General features: G+C 38.5%; 1 protein-coding gene across 3 annotated transcripts in view; it reads right to left on the minus strand.

The window, feature by feature from the left end:
- Window positions 1-552: 552 nt before the first annotated feature.
- The window catches only part of TENM2 (teneurin transmembrane protein 2), a 1,054,259-nt gene continuing 1,034,445 nt past the window's right edge, over window positions 553-20,366 (minus strand). For all 3 annotated transcript variants that reach the window (XM_070739470.1, XM_070739471.1, XM_070739472.1), the window contains 4 exons: window positions 13,746-14,042; window positions 8,408-10,022; window positions 3,891-4,021; window positions 553-2,484 (listed from right to left, as the gene is read on the minus strand). In XM_070739470.1, coding sequence (XP_070595571.1) covers window positions 1,723-2,484; window positions 3,891-4,021; window positions 8,408-10,022; window positions 13,746-14,042 — 2,805 coding nt within the window. In that variant the 3' untranslated portion in view covers window positions 553-1,722. The remainder of the gene's footprint in view (window positions 2,485-3,890; window positions 4,022-8,407; window positions 10,023-13,745; window positions 14,043-20,366) is intronic.

Genomic DNA, 20,366 nt, shown 5'->3' on the forward strand with positions numbered 1-20,366 from the left:
TGTCAGAAATGGAATAACTGTTTTATGTTACAGAAAGACAGATTCCGTATTGTATATCGCCATTCTGTGGAACATAGTAGTTCTATAGTCAAAGCAATTACTTAGAAGTGAGTTGGTTTTCTTTCATAGAATGCATCAGATAGCGATCAGAGAGTATTGTGCTGGGGATGCTTTAATTTGAATTGTTGCACTGACTTAAAGGGTTGAATTTAATGACCTTAATGTGTGTGTGTTTTGGGTGCACACACATATGGCACATGATAAATCTCTGTTGTACAATGTTGTTCTAATGTTCTTATTCTTAATTGCCAGTGGCCTTTTAAAATCATTTTGCCATACATGTGGAAAATCATTTGAATTAAATGAAACAATTATTTTGAATTAAAATAACTTACGCTCCCAATTTTCCCTATAGCTGCCATACATTGTTCTCTATTGCTTCTATGCAACATTCAGCATTTTAATGTAATTCTCACTGCATTACAGATGTTTCCCCTATTATGCTTCTTGTTTGCTTCTAAAACAGAAGACATTAAATTTACAGGGGTTTTAGAGACTTTATTTATGTATAAACAATTTAAACACTTTGCCATAAATTATCTTTGCCTGTCTCTATTCTTTGCTTAGCAGCAAATTAAAATTAATATAAAAACTCAATGAACAATTCATACATGTATAATACAAAAAAGTTTTGTACCAAAGTTCTTATTAGACTCGTTTTTTATTTTTTATTTTTTTTCCTTTTTCTTAGTGACCATAATGTGATTGTCTCAGTTTCTTGACCAAACAAACACACTAATATTTTTTTCTTTTTAAAATCTGAAACAGTGATTGTGCCTTCTGGCTGATGTATGTACAGGGTGATCTGAATTGGTGCCCATTTGCAACAGTGTTAACACAATGCCCACAGCTCTACCAGAACTGACCAACAAACTACTGAATCTAAACAGACTACACCCTGCAACTGTGTTACTGTCCACAATGGAATCTTCAAAGACAAACAGAGTATGAAATTTATCAGTAGTGATTTATAGCCACAATTTCAAATTGAACTTTACACTCTGCCCTCTTTGAATAAGTTAACCTTAGGCCAGACAAAAGCAGGGTCAGAGTGCTAGTTCGGATTTATATTCCTTAATATATTCCTGTTCCTATTTCCAGTGCTCTGTTGCTCCTGTTCTCCTTTCTTCCAGTTGCTACACACAAATCACCCCAGAAGTCATGTATTAAATGCACCTGTATTTTGCTTTTAAATGAAAAACCTCGAGAATGTTTTATCAAACAAGCAGCCTGAAGAGTAATCCTCATCAGCTGACTTAGTGGATGGTGGGTGGCCCTCTTGGATTTCTTGGACATTTGCTCACATGTGAATGGAGTGAGGTAATATAAGATGAGGCCTTCTTTTTTCAATCTTTTTTTTTTGTTTTGTTGTGAAATTATTATTATTTTTTTCTTTAGACCCACAACAAGTGGGTAATATTTATGGGGTACTTTTGAACTTAAGTGACTTAAAAGTGTTCAGTCTGGCTTTAGTCCACTTCAGGATGTAGTTCTTAATCCCTTGAACAGCAGCATTTGACTCAAAAAATGTGAGCTCTCTTGCCACTCCTTATCCCAAAGCAGCTCAGCCGAGTGCCCCCGGTGGTCTTCATCTCCTTAGGAGAGGAGATAAAAGTTGTAACTACTGATTCATCCAGGCAAGGATGACAGCAGATTAATTGGTTACCTCTTTCCCATTTCATTCTGTCTTAAGAACTGGATGTTGCTGCTACTGTCTGCCAGCTCTGGATACTGCTCTACTGGGAGCACATAGTATCCTTCATACCCTTGGACTCGCCCTGTGCTCAAAAGCTGCTGCTTTTCTCCTTCAGTCCACAAGCGGCTCCCCTCTTTGCCATCCCGTGCCTTCTGTTGCTCTTTGGCCCAGGCTGACCCCAAAGCCCGTTGCCGAGCTTGGTCCAGAACTCTAGCCTTTTCTTCATCCAGAGTGTCTGGGGTCAGACCGTAACGTATGTTAATCAATAAGGTGGAATGCTGGAATTCAACATTGGTAAACCTTCGAGTCCTTCCATTGATTAAGAGGGTTGGCTGGGACACTGTAACATTGACTCCACTATCCAATACTTTGCGTCCACTTGTCATGGCCAGGGTGACAAGATCACCATCAGAGGAGCCAATTTTGACGAAATAATGGGTGTCTTTCCCCTCAATGCTATAGTGCATTTTGTCCAAGTAGTAAGCGTTATTAAGCACTGAAGCAATTTTTCGGCTGTCTTCCGTTGCAGTGCTGGAAATGCCAGTGGTTACTTTGCCTTCCTTCACAGCAAACATGATCCCCTTACCTATAATCGGAGTAGTGGTTGCAAACCAGTGACCTGCTTTCTCTCTACGACTGGCATGTAATTTTTTTGATATGACTTGTCCCTCAAGGGCCATGAAGGCTTGGTTGTGCCTCTCTGTTGTTTGCTGTACGCCGGTAATTAACTAAAAAAAAAAAAGATGGAAAAGACATTAATGATAAATACAGACATGATGATTCTGCAGCACTGTTGTTGCCCCTTACTGTTCTAATATAAAGATACAAACATTGTCTGCTATTAAGAGGTGAAATGCTATAGGAGCATTTTATTGGGGGAGTTGATCTGACCTAGGCATCACAAAATCCCAAAACAGACTCCTTGTCCCAACCCTCCCCCCCCTTTTATTTGGCTAATGTGAAGTCTTAGCATTCACATCCAGCAAAGTACCGACAGTCTTTCAAGAGTAAGTTGCAAACACAGACTTTCTCAGTCTTTGGATAGTTGCCAGGCTGATAGCTTATTGACGCAGTGCTGAACAAGGAAATACTTGGCAAGGAGTCTCTGCGAGGCACAACTCAGATAAGGCAATCTTCACAAGAATAATGAACTAATTGCCTCCTATTTATTTCCTATGGAAGTGACCATTCAGTGTTTTCTTGTCCTTTTATTCTGGAGTTGACCTCTGTTCCCCTTTCCTGATAGATCTGTGCATGTGCACCTCGGGAACCAGCTCTAGCTGTTCCCACTCCAAAGGTAGCGGATAACTGTTGGACGGCCCTGGCCCCATCTCTGCCTCTGACACAGAGCACTCATCAGAGCCTTCCCCAGACTTCAGACTGGCCCATGTCCCTCCCCAACCTCCTCATTGTCTGAGTCTGCTGCCAGCTCTACTGGCCACTGGCAGGCTATAACAGGGGTAGCTCCTTAATCATAGCTTAGGTAATATTTCAAATGTAAATATGAAACAATAATATGCTGGAATTTTAAACAAAAGTCACAATAAAAATCTGTCCAGCTGATTCAATCCAATCCATTAGTGTTTTACTAATTTTACTCTTATCAGCTTATCAGCTGTGCTTTTCATCATTAACTTTACTAAACAATAGGGGCAGGCAAAGCATTCAAATATCCCTTTCACAAAAAGCACTGGCACAACCAGTGCATTCTTCTAATTCTCCTGATGTTAAGGAATGTATATAAGAGAGCAATAGCTCTTAGACTTATATTTATTCATTTATTTTATTTTATTAATTGGATTTGTGGTTTACAGCCCTCTGTAAGCATTTTACAGAGTTAGCATGTTGCCCCCAAAAATCTGGGTCCTCATTTTATCCACCTTGGAAGAATGGAAGGCGGAGTCAACCTGGTGAGATGCGAACTGCCAAACTGCAGGCAGTAGGCAGCCAGCAGAAGTAGTGTTGCAGTCTAACCACTGAGCCAACACGGCTCCTGGTGCTATCATATCTTAAACTGTGATTAAATTCTACAACATTTTAAAAAAGTATGTGAAAATTGCAAAGCATGTCTAGATTGCAACCCCAAAATGTAACACTAAAGTAAATTATGTAACTGCAGAAAGTCACTGCTTACCTGACCATGTTCACATGCCTGCGATTCCGATAATTCATAAGCAGGTGGTACGAAGTACATTTTTGCTCTTGGGAAACCAGGTATAATGTTGCTAAGTTGAAAGCCAAACATCACTAGCCAGCTTTTCACATCTAAGAATTAAAATAAGCACATTTAGGAAAGGTGAAGATAGCTGGTACACAGTACTAGAATAGTATCTGGGCTTACTTATTAAAAGCAGGATGAGATCTGAAACATTTTTCTTGACAATTTGGATAATATAAATGTTCCAAAAGTCAAATGATAGATACTGCATCGTTGCTATAAAGAAGCAAGGACATTCGTAGAAAAAGCTTTTCTACGTTTCCGCAATTAAAATGCTTAGAATGCTTTTTACTAGAAAATTATCATAAAGGAAAGAAAAAGTATGCTATAGCTAGCACCCCCACCATGAAATATCTATGTATCTATGGTGCACTACAGGTAGTCCTTGACTTACGATCACAATTGAGCACAAAATTTCTGTTGCTAAGTGAAAGTTTGTTAACTGAATTTTGTTCCATTTTATGACTGTTATTGCCATAGTTATGTGAATTACTGCAGTTATTAAATTAGGAACATGGTTGTTAAATGAATCTGGTTTCCCCATTGTCTTTGCTTGTCAGAAGTTCACAAAAGATTGGGGCTAAGGTTATGACCTTATATTGCACCCATCATAAATATGAGTCGGTTGCCAAGTTTCTGAATTTTGATCATATGATTTTGGTGATACTATAACCGTAGTGTGAAAAATGGTCGTAGGTCACCTTTTTCAGTGCCATTGTAACTTCAAACGGTCACTAAATTAACTGTTGTTAAATCAAGGACTACCTGAATTACCTTCCAATTTTTTTTAAAAAAAAATAGCTATTCAAATAGGAGATAAAAGGAAGGAGAGCAAGTTTCAGGATTCTTGTTCTGATTTGCAAAAGGTAAGGAACAATTTCCTTTCTTGGTAAAAGGGTGTCAGGTATCACTAGGGCTGGGTGTGGAAGACCATGGCAAAAGGAGAAGAAAAAGCAATAAGGCAAGTTTAATAATTTAGGATCCAGAAAACAGTAATTTTATGGATAGCTGTTTGTTAGAAAAACATGTTGATCAACTAACTATCCAAGTTTGATTTTCTCTGGCTGTTTGGACCTTCAGTTTCCATAACTTTCAGCCAGGATGGTCAAAATGGATGTTAAGTATAGTTTCTTCTTCTTTGGGAAAGCATCAGTTAAAAACTTCTGTTGGATAGATGTTTTAATCTTTTTCATTCCAGCCATTTTTACACAATATTTCTATTGTGGCTGCCTCCTTAGATACTGGTAGAATGTGATTCAAAGGCTTCTGGGATGGATGGGTGACATCCATCCATAGATAGATAGACGGATGGATGGATGGATGGATGGATGGATGAATGGGTGACATCCATCCGTCTATCTATCTATCTATCTATCTATCTATCTATCTATCTATCTATCTATCTATCTATCTATCCTTTCTTAGAGGATTATATCCTAGACATAATGGATGATATTAAAGATTTCCCTGACTCTAATAATTTATGTCTTAACTTTCTTGCAGCCTTTGCCTTGTAAGGCAGAAAATTAACCTCTAGGCTACAGTATCCAATCCCTTCAGCTCTGTACCAGGGAAGGGTTACATGTTTTTTGTGTCATGTACCACATTCTGTTCAGAAAAAGTTTTTATTGACTAGCTGTTGATTTCTTTTCTTTGGAGGCACTCGTAAATAACTTAGCACTAAGTGGCAAATTAATACCAACAGAGTAGAATATTTATGCGACATGTGGAAGGAAACATTATTTTACATCTTAAGAAAGCCTTCCCCATTTTGGCATGACAGCTGGCATTGGGAAATTAGTGTCCATATGTATTCATATTAAAGTAAAAGAGTATTATCTATTTATAAATAATTAAAATGGAAACGGTTTCAATAAATTATTCACTCTTGCAAAATTTCGGATGGAAATATGTTAGATCTCAGATATGAGCTTGTAAAGCAAAATTAGGCTATTTTAAACTTGTTTAACTATGTTTAGTGGACTTAGGTTAATTGAGTATATCTAGTTTAATGAAAAGAAGGACTAAAGGTGATATGATAGCAATGTTCCAATATCTAAGGGGATTCAACAAGGGGACAACCTATTTTCCAAGGCTCCTGTAGACAAAATGCTATGGATGAAAATTAATCAAGGAGAAAATCAACCTAGACCTTAGGAGAAATTTTCTGACAGTTAATCAATGAAACAATTTGCTTCCAGAATTTGTGGGTGCTGCAACACTGGAGATTTTAAAGAAGATATTGGACAACCATTTGTGGTATAGGGGTTCCTGCTTGACCAGTGGGTTGGAGTAGAAGACCTCTAAGGTTCCTCCCAACTCTGTTGACCAATTTTTGGATAGGGAAATACCTATACCTAAAAGGATTTCTAGTCTCTGGACTACGCAATAGCTATACTGGCCTTGAGTGAATTTTAATGGAGATCAAAGGCACCCTTTTCCTTACCAATACTAATTCTTATTGGCTTGATTTGATCCCTGTTCTGCCTTAGGATGTGAATAAATTTCATTCCTGTTACAGTCACTCTATTATTAGAAGCCTGGTTGGTTTCTCTTTCAAGGATTTGGAACCTTAATAACATAGTAACATAAAAACTCTTTTTTTACCCTTGATACGACATACATGTTTATAGGACTTCTGTAATCATACAATATTTATCCGTTAAGGTAATTTGAAGACCACTGAAATGGGGACAGTGTTCCTCTTGTTGGATACATCATCTCCATCCAACCAAATTATTTTCTTCAGAGTGCAGAATAAAGGAGGCTTCAATCAGTATTCTACTTTATTCTGCTTCTATGTACATAAAAGGGGCTATGGCTGAAATGAGCAAAGGCCTTTTCCTTTGAGATTCTCCATACTTATTGCGCAGTATTGTTTCCCGAAGCCCTGGAAATTTTTGTGCCTTTTAATAGAAATCTAGATAATACAGATGGTTGATATTAAGTCCTTTGCCCTTTCCCTCCCTCTTGCCCATTGTTCATCTTTCTGTCCCTGCTATGCCTGCCTTTTGTCCTGTTTTGTCAGTCACTGGTTTTGATGTTTACTGATGTTCAATAAATAAATATCAAGCTATACTTTCTCTGGCTGAACTGAATAGTATGCTTGCTTGCTGTGACCTGGCTTTAGAGATTTGATTTTGATTTCAGTTTATGATTAAAAACTAAACTGGAAATTACCCACAGTTATTTTAGAATAGTCTCTCTATATTATTTTCGAATAGTATGTGTGTGTGTATGTTTGTGTGTGTGTATGCACACCCACACCCACATGCATACAGTGATGGGCTACCAAAATTTTTACTACAACACTGTGGGCGTGGCTTATGCATTTTGTTTCAACATCTTTCAGTGCAAATTGGGTGGAGCTCCATTTTCGCTACCCCACTGCATCCCCCTCTGTCCGGACAGTAGCCCACTTCTGATTATCTACTATATAAAGTGTATGTACACACATGCACACAGAGCTCTTCTAAAATTATACACATTCAACCTCATTTACTGTGACAGAAAAAACATACCCAGAGCCCAGAAGGGGGGGGGAAAAAAAATCAAAATTTTGCTACCGGTACTGTGTTCCTAACCGTACCCGTAGGAGCCCATCACTGCATAAATACATACTTATCTCCAAATAAGAGAGCTATGTTATGCAAACATCATTTTATTTTACTTTTATTATTGAATTCAAATCTTTGAGTTACCCAGAGAAAAAGAATTACTTTGCTTCTGCACCTTCTATTAAACTTAAGTCGCTGCCCTGAGTCCACTTGGAGAAGGGCGGTCTATAAATCTAATTAAATAAATAAACACTGTATCAGCTCTGACCACTTTCCCTGCTCTCTTCTTTCTCAATTGGGGAAAGAAAATCAACTCTTACTCAGAACACTACAACTTATCATTAATACAAACCACTGGCTGACAAACATTGAATTATATTCTTAGCGTATGAGTCATCTCAAAGCATTGCGAAATCCCGCTGAATTAAATGGCTGTATATAACAGAAGAAGCAATGGGGATGTGTGTGCAAATTGTTGCAAAGTATGTTTATAAAATCTCCTCACATTTTACATCAGTAAGGTTAATTCACATTCAGAAAGTGTGATTCTTCTGCTCAATCCAAAACAGTTATTAATACATGGATTTATTTAATGCATATCTAATCCTTGTGTATTTCTTTTAAAAAATACATATAATCATGTGCGCTTAAGTCTGGTTGATCTTAAACCCACAGGACTGGATGCATGATTATATTACCATTGTTCAAAACCATAGGAGTTGGCTCATTAACCAGTGCAATCTTCTTCCTATCCTGCTCAAAATGAAGAATTTTGAGTTTGTACTTGACATTACATGAGTTTCCTAAGAGCAAAATAGCATTCTTACACTTTTTTTTACAATGTTCCTTAGATTTCCAGACTTAATTATTTCTCACCTGTCACATAGTTCTTTAAATCCAGTTCATTGCTGAGAGGATTGTTGCTCTTGAACATATACAAGTTGAATGGGCCAGGTTCCTTACCAACATTTTTCCACATTGTATAATCAGGAGAGGTCCAACGTCCAGCCAAAACATCATAATCTCTTTGAGTAAAGTGGACCAGTTTTGTTAAGGGATCATATAGCCCTCCATGAAATCCAATGACTATTTGGAAGTCAGGATTAGAATCGTGATAGATCTCCCCATAGGCTGTGTATTGCAGTTGTTTGATCATTAGACCGTTGATACTGAAAACTGCCAGTGGTGTACCCGTATTATCCGAGGCAACATAATATTCTTCTCCACTGCTGCTTTCCATTGCAAAAAGATGACCTTGCAGATCATAGTACAGAGAGGTAATTTCTGAATTTGAGTGGTTATACACATGTGTTATCCTAGTTGGGTTGTGAAGATCAGCATAAAAATATTGAAGGTGATGTCCCAGGTTAGTTTTGTAAGAAGCTCGTCTTCCTAATCCATCATAACGGTATTGAACACTCCATCCATTTGCTTTATTATAAGCTCTTGTTAAGAGGCCCTTGGAATTGTACTCAAATGTGTCAGAACCTCTTTGACACAAAAAACCATCATCATCAATCTTATACTGCATATCACCTAGTCGCGTAATTCTATCTCTTAGATCATAGCGCAGTGGCATCAATCGGATACTGTTCCCAGGATTCAAGAGATGCAAGTTGCCATTTAGATCATAACTGTAACGCCAGTTTGGTCTGTCATTGACTGCCACACTCTGGAGCTGCCCATCTCCATCATAATCATACGTATATTTAGTTGTATTGGCATAAGGCCCCAGCTTTAATTCTCTCTTAGTAACCCTTCCCATACTGTCATATTGCACTGTCATCCAGTACATGAGTGACCGGAACATTTCATACTGAACTTCTTTAATCCGTCCGTGTGTATCAAAATGTTTGCTCAGTGTCATTACAGCCGTAGTGATTATTTGATTTATATCATAATAGATTACCCCAAATTTGCCAAAGTGCTCTACTTTGCCTGAGATTTCATCATAACGATAGAGGTCAACTGGAAGAGGGATCTCACTTATTATAGGCTTGATGCTAGCTATTCGAAAACTATTATCATGATAGGTATAATCAAACCTAGCATTGACCATACCTTCTTCAGAGAATCTGTAAATCTGTTTGTCAACCAGAGGGCCAATTTTACGATAGCGGATAGTGCAAGAAAAGCCCCCGCTCTGTAGGTTAACCATCTTCAGAACTCCAGTAGTTTCGTCATATCCAAAATTCACTGCTGTGCAGTCATATGCAATCTCCGACAACTTGGACAACTTCCCGTATTTGTAGAAAACTTGCCGACCAGTTCCTAAAAAAGATGTTTTCAAAATCCTTCCATCATCGCTGTAATCAAAAATCACTGAAGCATTACTTTCAGGTGGGTTATAAATATTTCGAATATAGCCGATTGAGGTGTGAGTGCTCATGCTGTGTCGAGCTATACTTGGCATAGTGACAGCATGCAGCCGATCTGAAGAGTCATATTCAAAGATGTACTGCCGCTGGCTTTGAAGAAGTAGCACCATAGACTATTGAAAAAAACAAAGTCATATTTTATGTTTGGGTTTTTTTTATCAAAAATATATCAGATTGGTATCACAATACAACACAAACCATTAAGGATTCCTTCTTATACATGACAGTTACAACTACTGATGCTATAAACATTTTAATGCATATAGCTACTAATTTATTTGGCAGGACAGAAAAAAACAAAAAATTGACACACAACTGCAAAATAAATACGAGTGCATTCTGTTCTATTTATGCCATTAGGCTTGTAAAAAAAACATTAAACTCCATATTTACTTCATTTCCACAGGTTATCATTTAGAAGCACTATACTATGTTGTAGGCTTCTATGATATTACACTAAAGAATGCCACAATATTAAGCACACCTGTAAGAGTGCTTTGAATTAACTATGTATTTTTTTTTAACAAGAAAGAGACTTTTTGCAATTTCTGGCAAAGGCACACATAGAACCTGAACAGTTTGATCATGCAATGTGTTATCTCAATAAAATTTAATTAGTAAAGCTCATACGTAACAGTTATTGCCTGTTGGCACAATAAATCTGATTGGGGCAAACTATTCTTAAAATTGGATTTCTTGCAGTTCTTATAAGAAAGCTGGTTCTTATAAGAGTTGACATCACTTCATTTTCAAACAGACTCAAATAATTTGTATTCAAAGGTTTTCAATTAGAGTTTTTCAGCTTATGTAATTATTTAATGATGTCTGCCTGCATATCTACGAGGGTTGCCCAGAAAACAATGCACCACTTTTTTTCCCCTCAGCCTACAGCAGTGTTTCCCAACCTTTTTTGAGCCGCGGCACATTATTCATATTTTCAAAATCCTGGGGAACATTGAAAGGGGGGGCGGGGGGCGGGCGGGCTAAAGAAAAGTTTGGACAAAAAACCCCTCTCTCTTCCTCCCTTTCGCTCTATTTCTCCCTCTTTTTCTCTTTTCCTTCCTTCCCTTCTTTCTCTCTCTTCATCCCTCTTTCTTTCTTTCTTCCTCTCTTTCTCTCTCCCTCCTTCCCTTCCTCTATGTCTTTCTCTCTTCCTTGCTCTCTCTCTCTCTCTCTGTCTCTCTTGCTATCTCTTTCTTGCTTTTTTCTCTCTTTCTTGCTCTCTCTCTCTCTTTCACTGTCTCTTGCTATATGTCTCTTTCTTTATCTTTGCCTCTCTTGCTATCTCTCTTTCTTTCTCTCTTTCTCTCTTTCTCTCTCTCTCTGTCTCTCTTGCTATGTCTCTCTTTCTTTCTCTTTCTCTCTCTCTCTGCCTCTCTTGCTAAGTCTCTCTCTCTTGCTATGTCTCTCTTTCTTTTTCTCTCTCTCTGCCTCTCATGCTATGTCTCTCTTTCTCTCTCTCTTTCTCTGCCTCTCTTGCTGTCTCTCTTTCTCACTCTGTCTCTTTCTCTGCCTCTCTTGCTATGTCTCTCTTTCTCTCTCTCTCTCTGCCTCTCTTATATGTCTCTATTTCTTTCTTTTTCTCTCTCTCTCAGCTGACTGCAAGCAGGAGCCCTGACGGCGGCAGCTGGACGTGCTGCTGGACGCCGTGTATGCCAGGCCCGCAGCGCCAGCATGTACGGTGTCCAGCAGCACGTCCAACCGCCACCGTCAGGGCTCCCGCTTGCAGTCAGCTGAGAGAGAGAGAGCTCCCTCTCGCTGCCGCCATCTCCCCGTGACTGCCTGCGGCCACTGCAGCCACCCCCCCCACCGCCCCCACCGCCAGTGCCCTCCCGCCCGGCCCCAAAGGACACTTGCCGCCGACGCCAGGGAAGCTCCAGCTGGGCGGGGCGCTGCCAGTGCCTCCAACCTGGGGCTCCCACTCGCAGCTGCCCCCCGGCTACTGCCTAATGCCGCGGTTTCTGGCGCTCTCCTGCTGGGCCCCAAAGAAGGAAGGCGGAAAAAGGCACGAAGAATAAAGCTCTCCTTCTTCCTGCCTTCCTTCTTTGGGGCCCAGCAGGAGAGCGCCGAAAACCGCGGCATTGAGCAGGAGCCGGGGGATAGCTGCGAGCGGGAGCTCCAGGTCGGCACCGGCACCGCCCCGCCCAGCTGGAGCTTCCCTAGGAGCTTCGCGGCACATCTGACAGTGTCTCGCGGCACACTAGTGTGCCGCGGCACACCGGTTGCGAAACGCTGGCCTACAGTAATGGTACGAATGTGAAACTTCAGATGTACATTATTTGCATTGTCAGGAGTGCATGTGTAAATTTTGCATTTCTTCAGACAGACAACGTAGCTGCAGCAGTGTTTCAAAATGGCAACTGTAAGAGATGTACGTTACAAGCAGCGTGTCGCCACTGAATTTCTCACTGCAGAGAAAGAAACTGTTGGGAGCATTCACAAATGTTTGTGTACAGTTTATGGAGAATCTGCAGTCAACAAAATTACAGTTGGTCGTTGGGCACAGAGAGGGAGGCCATTAGAAGATGGTTTGGCAGAACTCCAAGATTTGCAGACCAGAACAAAGAGTGGTACTGACAGGGCATACACGCCCTTGTGTCTCGCTGGAGGAAGACCATAGAACGGGATGGAGATTATGTGGAAAAATAGAGAGTGTAAAAGAAGCATCATTCTTTCTTGTGTGTAAGTTTCACTGTGTTCAATAAATAATTGTTGAAGGAAAAAAATGTGGTGCATTCCTTTCTGGGCGACCCTCATATCTAAAATAATCTACAATCAAACAATTCTAAGTTATTGTTTTATTTCCACCAATGAATGTGTTGCTGAGTTCTCCAGAACAGGCAAAAAATAGGAGCCGAAGGAGAAACAAGTAAGTTTTAAAAAACAGGACAGGCACAAGGTCTGTTATTTAAATTTAGTCCTAAGATTAAAGAGATAATGCATTAATCAGTACTTGTATGTGCTAGCATCAGCTTATATAGTATCTAACATTCAGGAATGAATACGCTCAGGAGCAGATTCCCATTCCTGCCACTACCAGTGCACTGTGCCTGCAGCTTTGGTTATCTTGCATGTGTATACGCACATCCCAGTGTGTTTTTGCCTCTGCACATGTACATAAGCAAAAAATCACCGAAATCTCTCAAGTGCACACTTCCCCCCATGGGATTTTGCTTCCTGCGCATGTGCAGAAGCAAAAACAGGCTGGCACACACACGCACGCACACAAGATAATTGAACCTGCGCACACAGCGCAACAATCTTTCAGTCTTTGGAGTCTTCGGAGAGGGGCGGCATACAAATCAAATCAAATCAATACATACATACATACATACATACATACATACATACATACATACATACATAAATACATAAATAAATTTGCTACCGGTGCACCATCCTTTAACGTACCGGTAGCAACCCACTACAGTAGTACCTCTAGATACGAGCTGCTCCACATGCGAGTATTCTAAGTTACGAGCTGCAACGCGAGCGAAATTTCTGTTCGACATCCAAGCTCAAATTCGGGATATGAGCCGAGCTTCCACTAGGTGGCGCAAGAATCTCCTTGCTTCCAGTTATCTCGGCGCGAAAAACAAAGTCTAAAGGCATTCGTTCGAGATGCGAGCTGATCGACTTACGAGCTCGGGTCTGGAACGAATTAAACTCCTATGTCAAGGTACCACTGTACTGAATACGCTGCTTCAATTCTTAAAATACAAAGGCACCTCAGTTATGATTTTTGAATTGTTTGATGTACAGATATGTGTGCCAGAATCAGTAAATCCCAAACTTCAGTTAATGCAGGACTGTAGGCCGTAGCAACAATTACCTACTTTTTCTAAGTATGTATAACTCCACACTTTTCCATCAGCGAACATGCGTGTAATTATCCTGCCTTGTTTGTCAATTTCGGTTCTTTCACTCATGGCACCACGCTGAAGCCCAGCCAACCGTCCATTTGAAAAATAAGAGACATTCACAGCAGCAAGTCCACTGCTGGGCAGCCAGAGGAAAGGGCGTCCAAGCTGATCATAAATAATACGCAGTGTAAACTTCCGGTGATCATCGTATATTTTCTCTGTACGAATGTTCCGATCATAATCAATCGATAGCAGATTTCTTCCATGGACCTAATTAAAGCAAAATTATTAACATTAATTTACTGCTATACTGTGACATAGGTTTGCCATCACAGAAATATACTGTACAATGCAACAAAACAAGCAATTAATACTGAAGAATTTGTATTTCATGTAAATATGCAAATACAGTTTTTAATATAAAGGTAAGAACTAGTAGATACATTTATTAATATAAATGTGCGTATCTATTTGAAGTTAAATCTTTAATCAGTACAATAAAGTAAAAACACTGAGTAAAATCAGACCACAGAAATATGAGAACATAACACTGCCCCCACCCTCCTTGCCTTTCGTAAACAACTTAAAACCCACCTCTGCTGCCAGGCATGGGGGAATTGAGATCCTCTTTCCCCCTAGGCCTTTACAATTCTATGCATGGTATGTATGTATGTATGTTTGGTTTTTATATTAATGGATTTTTAATCATTTCTAATACCAAATTACTATTGTACACTGTTTTATTGTCGCTGTTAGCCACCCCGAGTCTCCGGAGAGGAGCGGCATACAAATCCAATAAATAAATAAATCAGGGAATTTATAAGTCTTTGAATTCTAGTTATGAATATTGTGGAACCACTGCTAAAAAAAACCCTTTTTGCAGAATTCATAATCTATGTGAAATGTCTTAACTGCCGATTATAAACTAAGGTGGGTGAATCCTTGAAAAAGACAACTTAAAAATTTCATCCTAGTGAGGTTGCTAATTTTTTGAAAACATGCATTATGGTACACATATTAATAAATGATAGTTTAAATTTCCAAACCAATAAGACTTTTTTTTCTGACCCAAGCCGGAAAAAATTCAAAGATCTAAATAGGATTGAATTCTCAACAATGAATTTTCAGAAGAATTAGCTCCAACTATAGAAGAAACTAGTGAGTAAAGGCAATTAGCTGACAATATGCAAAAGAAAAGGACTTCATAATCACTTCCATTAATGGTTAGGGATTTTTCAGAATGCATTTTCTAGCTTGCTCTTAAATAACCAGTTATTTAAAACCAGAGATAATGGAAGTGAATTCTTATTTGGAATTTCTGACAACTAAATATTTAGGTGCTGAAGAAAGATGATTCAGTAGAACTTATCTCTTTATAGAGAAGGTGAGAGCTAAAATTAGATGTTTCACAAGTGAAACTCAAGAGAACAATGTTATATCCAATTTGAAGTGTCATGTGTCATATTGATAAGGAACAGATGTATATTTTCTAGTGAATTAATAGTCTGGGGAATAATTTCCTCACCAATTTTATCTGTGACGATTCTGTAAATATTACAAGCTTGGCTTCCTCCATGGATGCTACCAAGTTATTAAATGTTTTTTTTTAAAAAAAAGAATAAGTCCACAATTTTCTATTTTAATGAGTAGTTCCATTTCCTATGGAAAGAAACTCCATTCAAACATGACTTTGCTTTCATATTTGAATTAATTTGAATACTTTTATCCATGACCAAAGAGATCTATTTTTAAAAGATTATTTTTGCTGCCTGACTTGTTTAATGAAGTACAGCTGTTGAAACCACTGTTACATGAAGTCTTTGGCATTTTAAAAGAAATCATTTAAATGGTGAACATCCTGATTCTCAACATTATTTAGAGAATGTTGGGGAACATGGCACTGAATTTACATTTATATTGTAGCTATTGTTAACCATATTAATCCCAAATCTATAGTTTCTATATCCAGGGGACTCCATATAATGCATACCTGATCTGAATTTTCCTCCTTACACTTAAAATCACAACTACATCTGAAATAAATGATTTCACAGTATGATAAGAAAATTAAATATTAATCAAAAACTTTTATATAATTTGAATATAACAATTTATAAAACATATCTGTATAAAGAAGAGCAACAAAGATGAATAGGGAACTGGAGGAACTTGGTATGTCTAGTTTAATGAAAATAAGGACTAGGGGAGACATGATAGCTAGGGGATCTTTGCACCAATTGCGACCCTACTTGGATCAGAAGGCTCTTCTCATGGTCACTCATGTCCTTATCACCTCATGGTTAGATTATTGCAATACGCTCTACATGGGGCTACCCTTGAAGACCATTCAGAGACTACAGTAGGTTCACAATGAAGCCACAGGAAATGTTGTGGGTGCACCTAGGTACCGAGTCTACGGAGAGGGGTGGCATACAAATTTAATAAATAATAATAATAAAATAATAATAATAATAATACACCAATTCTTCGCAGACTGCACTGCTCCAGATTGGTCTCCTGCACAATTCAATGTGTTGGCCATTACCTTTAAAGCCCTAAATGGCTTAGGGCAAGACTATCTTCGAGTCCGTCTTCTACCACATAGCTCTCAGTGACCAGTAAGAGTCCACAGAGTTGGCCTTCTCCAGGTCCCGTCAGCTAAACAGTGTTGGTTGGCGGGTCCATGGGGGAGGGCCTTTCTGTAGCAGCTCCGACTCTCTGGAATCAGCTATCTTCTGAGATCTGGACTACCCCCACCCTACTGGCTTTCTGGAAAGTTGTAAAATCTGGTTTTTCTGGCAGGCCTGGGGCTGTTGATCTGATGGTGCACCATCGAGATCCAGCCATAAATGGTATGTATGACTTTTTTTAAACTATTGGATTTAAATTGTTTTTAAATTGTTTTTAGAGGTGTTAATATTATTTTTATGTTTTAATCCTGATTGTGAGCCGTCTAGACTCCCTAGGGAGATGGGTGGCATACAAATTGAATAAATGAATGAATGAATGAATGAATGAATGAATGAATGAATGAATGAATGAATGAATGATAGCAGTGTTCAAATATCTCAGGGAGCCACCAAAGAGGGAGTGAAGCTATCTTCCAATGCATCTGAGGTATGATAAGAAGCAATGGGTGGAAAATAATCAAGGAGAGAAGCAACCTAGAACTAAGGAGAAATTTCCTGACAGCTAGAACAATTAATCAGTGGAACAACTGACTTCAGAAGTTGTGTATGCTCCAACACTGGAAATTTTAAAGAAAATGTTAGATAACCATTTATCTGAAGTGGTGTAGGGATTCCTGCCTAAGCAGGGGTTCTATTCTATATGCCCTCAGTAATAATATCCGCCCCCCCCAGAAGAGATCAAAGTGGCTCCCACCCTCATGACATTCATGAAGCTACTGAAGAGTTGGCTATTCTCCCAGGTCTTGGGCACGGTAAAGAATGAAACCCCATTCAATGTTTTTTCCCTGGTGTCTTGTCTTTGGCTACTCAGGATTTCTCTCTTTTATTTTACTCCTTCTATTTTTTAAATTGTAAGCCATCCAGAGTCATTAGGAGTCTGGCAGCTTCTAAACTGTGCAAGCAAGCAAACAAATAAGCTTCTACTTCCTGTACTGCGTTTTATTAATTGTCTTGCACCTAACCTCTATCTAGAGTGCCAGTTTTACTCACTACTGCCTGTTAATTGGTAGAAATCTTCCTTGAATCTTATTGTGAACACTTTAATTGCCGAAAATGTGTTTATCCTGCTCACCTGGGATGGCCCTTATTTTTTAACCTCTTTCCCACAAACTTAACATAGGATATTGTAAGATTACTGCAAGTCTTCCCAATCCTTTTTTTGGCAGATCAACTATTACAAAACAAATTAAATCTACACAAATCCTTGTTAACCTCCTACCTAAATTTTCCAATACATTAAAAAAACTATAAAACATTAAAAAAAATGGACATGTTCACCAGGATGCCATGTCTACTCCGCTGGTGACTATTAGGAAATTCTCATCTTTACATGGTTAGAATCAGCACACAAATACTGTATATCAAACAAATAAAACAAAACCCAAAGTATTCCCCAAGTGCACCAAAAGCTAAACAGCCAATTTTGCATAGTGGTTAATACATCAGGCTAGAAACTGAGTGGCCTTTAAACCTTAGGCTTCTACAGATGATCTTAGGTCAGTCATTCTCTCAGTCCTATGAAAGAGGCACTTTCCAAATCTTACCAAGAAAGGCAGGAGTCAAGAGTGACTTAAAGGTAGGCACACAGAGAGCATGCATCAACTACAGCTCATATTTGTCATATTTGTATTGGATTAATTAATTAATTTTTTCTATGCCAAATGGATGTAAGGCTTCTTTTCCCCTTGTACAGAGGTACCTCTACCTACAAACACCTCTACTTACAAACTTTTCTAGATAAGAACCAGGTGTTCAAGATTTTTTTGCCTCTTCTCAAAAACCATTTTCTACTTACAAACCTGAGCCTCCGAAACTGTAAGTGGAAAAGGCAGGAAGAAACCTCTGTGGGGCCTCTCTAAGAATCTCCTGAGAGGAAAGAGGGCCGGAAAAGGTGAGGAGAAGCCTCCGTGGGGCCACTCTAGGAATCTCCTGGGAAGAAACAGGGCCTCCACCCTTCCTATGGTTTCCCCAATTGCACGCTTTATTTGCTTTCACATTGATTCCTATGGGAAAAATAATAAATGTAACAGGAAAAGGCAGGGAGAAGCCTCTGTGAGGCCTCTCTAAGAATCTCCTGGGAGGAAACAGGGCCGGAAAAGACAGGAAGAAGCTTCCATGGGGCTTCTCTAGGAACCTCCTGGGAGGAAACAGGGCCGGAAAAGACAGGGAGAAGCTTCCATGGGGCCTCTCTAGGAACCTCCTGGGAAGAAACAGGGCCTCCACCCTCCCTGTGGTTTCCCCAGTCACACACATTATTTGCTTTTATATTGATTCCTATGGGAAAAATTGCTTCTTCTTACAAACTTTTCTACTTAAGAACCTGGTCAAGGAATGAATTAAGTTCGTAAGTAGAGGTACCACTGTACATGAACGAAGGTGTCATTTTTCAGGCATAAGTTTAAAACAACTGTATATAAAAATCTGGTCAGCATGTGGCAGCACCTGAACAATCATATCTGATCTGGGAAGCTATAGAATTAGCCTTGTTTAGAGCTTAGAGGTGACATCTCAAGGGAATGTAAGGGTTGCAGGTTAGACTAGAAAGCATAAATAAAATATTAGGGGAATACAATGGAATTATTTACAAAAATGAACAAAGGAATATATTCCTAAGGCCATTACGAATTGAGCTCATCTCAAAGAAACCAAATTTAAAACAGATAGTGACTAGTATTCTTAAAAAGTCAGAACACAGAATCATACTAATCTTGAATTTAGCATGCATTGCAGTTAGTGTTCTAATATAGAAGAGATATAGCTGCATTTACTTGTGACAAACTGAGAAATCCAGGTCAATCCTGTATTATCCAACTTCCCACGGCATCTATTTGTGAATGAGACATTAATAGAAATCTTTATATTAGATATCTTTTGACACCTGTGACTAAAGTGTTCTTCACTTTCTGGGAACGTTTTCTTCAGCTTATATTTTATAGTAGGTTTGGTTGAAAGCTCCTGAACACTGTTTCTCATATCAAAATTTAAACAGTATATCAAAATATACAGAAATATATTTATTTTATTCATTTATTGGATTTGTATGCTTTATTTTTAGGAATTGAAAATGATTCTGAATCAGTTTCACAGTAAAGACCAGCCTAGTTCTCATCCTGAGACATTTTGAACAAATTCAGTTACAGAATGAATCAATTACATCTATCAGGATTTGTAAAGAATTAATTTTTAATTATCTTTCATTTTCTTCATTCTCATTTTTACTACTTAGAAAAATTAAGCTAAATGTCTCTAAAGTAAATTATATTTGAAAAGAAATGTTCTTATCCCAGATGTCAGTGTTCCCACAAGGAATTGTCTTGAAAGTTCTTGCATTTGGTGTGTAATCTAATAACTAAAGAATAAAAATAATTTTCAGAGCAGCTGTTCCCTTGATGTACTTTTGCAAAAGGAATTGAAAATTAGCCTATTTATATTGGCATTATTGATAAAAAGTCTCACTTCATATTAGTGTGGGATTGTGAAGAATCATATTACATTTATGGAGTATATGATATTTTCTTAGTCAGATCTCTTGTGATAGTTCTCTTGTGAATCTATTGGCTGTATACTGTGAGTCATTGCTTTCTTTAAATGTTTAATGAAAGTTAACTTGTATCACCATTGATATCTTTAACTCTTCGCAATGACACATCTACAGCTAACCTTGTACCTGTTCTATCATTTTTCATGTGAATGTTGACAGAAATAGCATTTGATATAAACTAAGTTCTGGTTTATTTATCCACAAGGCAGATTCACTCTCTTGTCTGATTAATTTATGCAATTATGCAAGGAGGAATATTTTAAAAAGTGTGCAATAGAAGTTTTTACTATTATTTCCAGTTGCACTTTTCTCTCAGGGGCATCCTACAGTCAAACTGCAGGAGCAGAAATAAAGAGAAGAGAA

The sequence above is a fragment of the Erythrolamprus reginae genome, chromosome 2, assembly GCF_031021105.1.
Source record: "Erythrolamprus reginae isolate rEryReg1 chromosome 2, rEryReg1.hap1, whole genome shotgun sequence".
Classification (NCBI taxonomy): domain Eukaryota; kingdom Metazoa; phylum Chordata; class Lepidosauria; order Squamata; family Dipsadidae; genus Erythrolamprus; species Erythrolamprus reginae.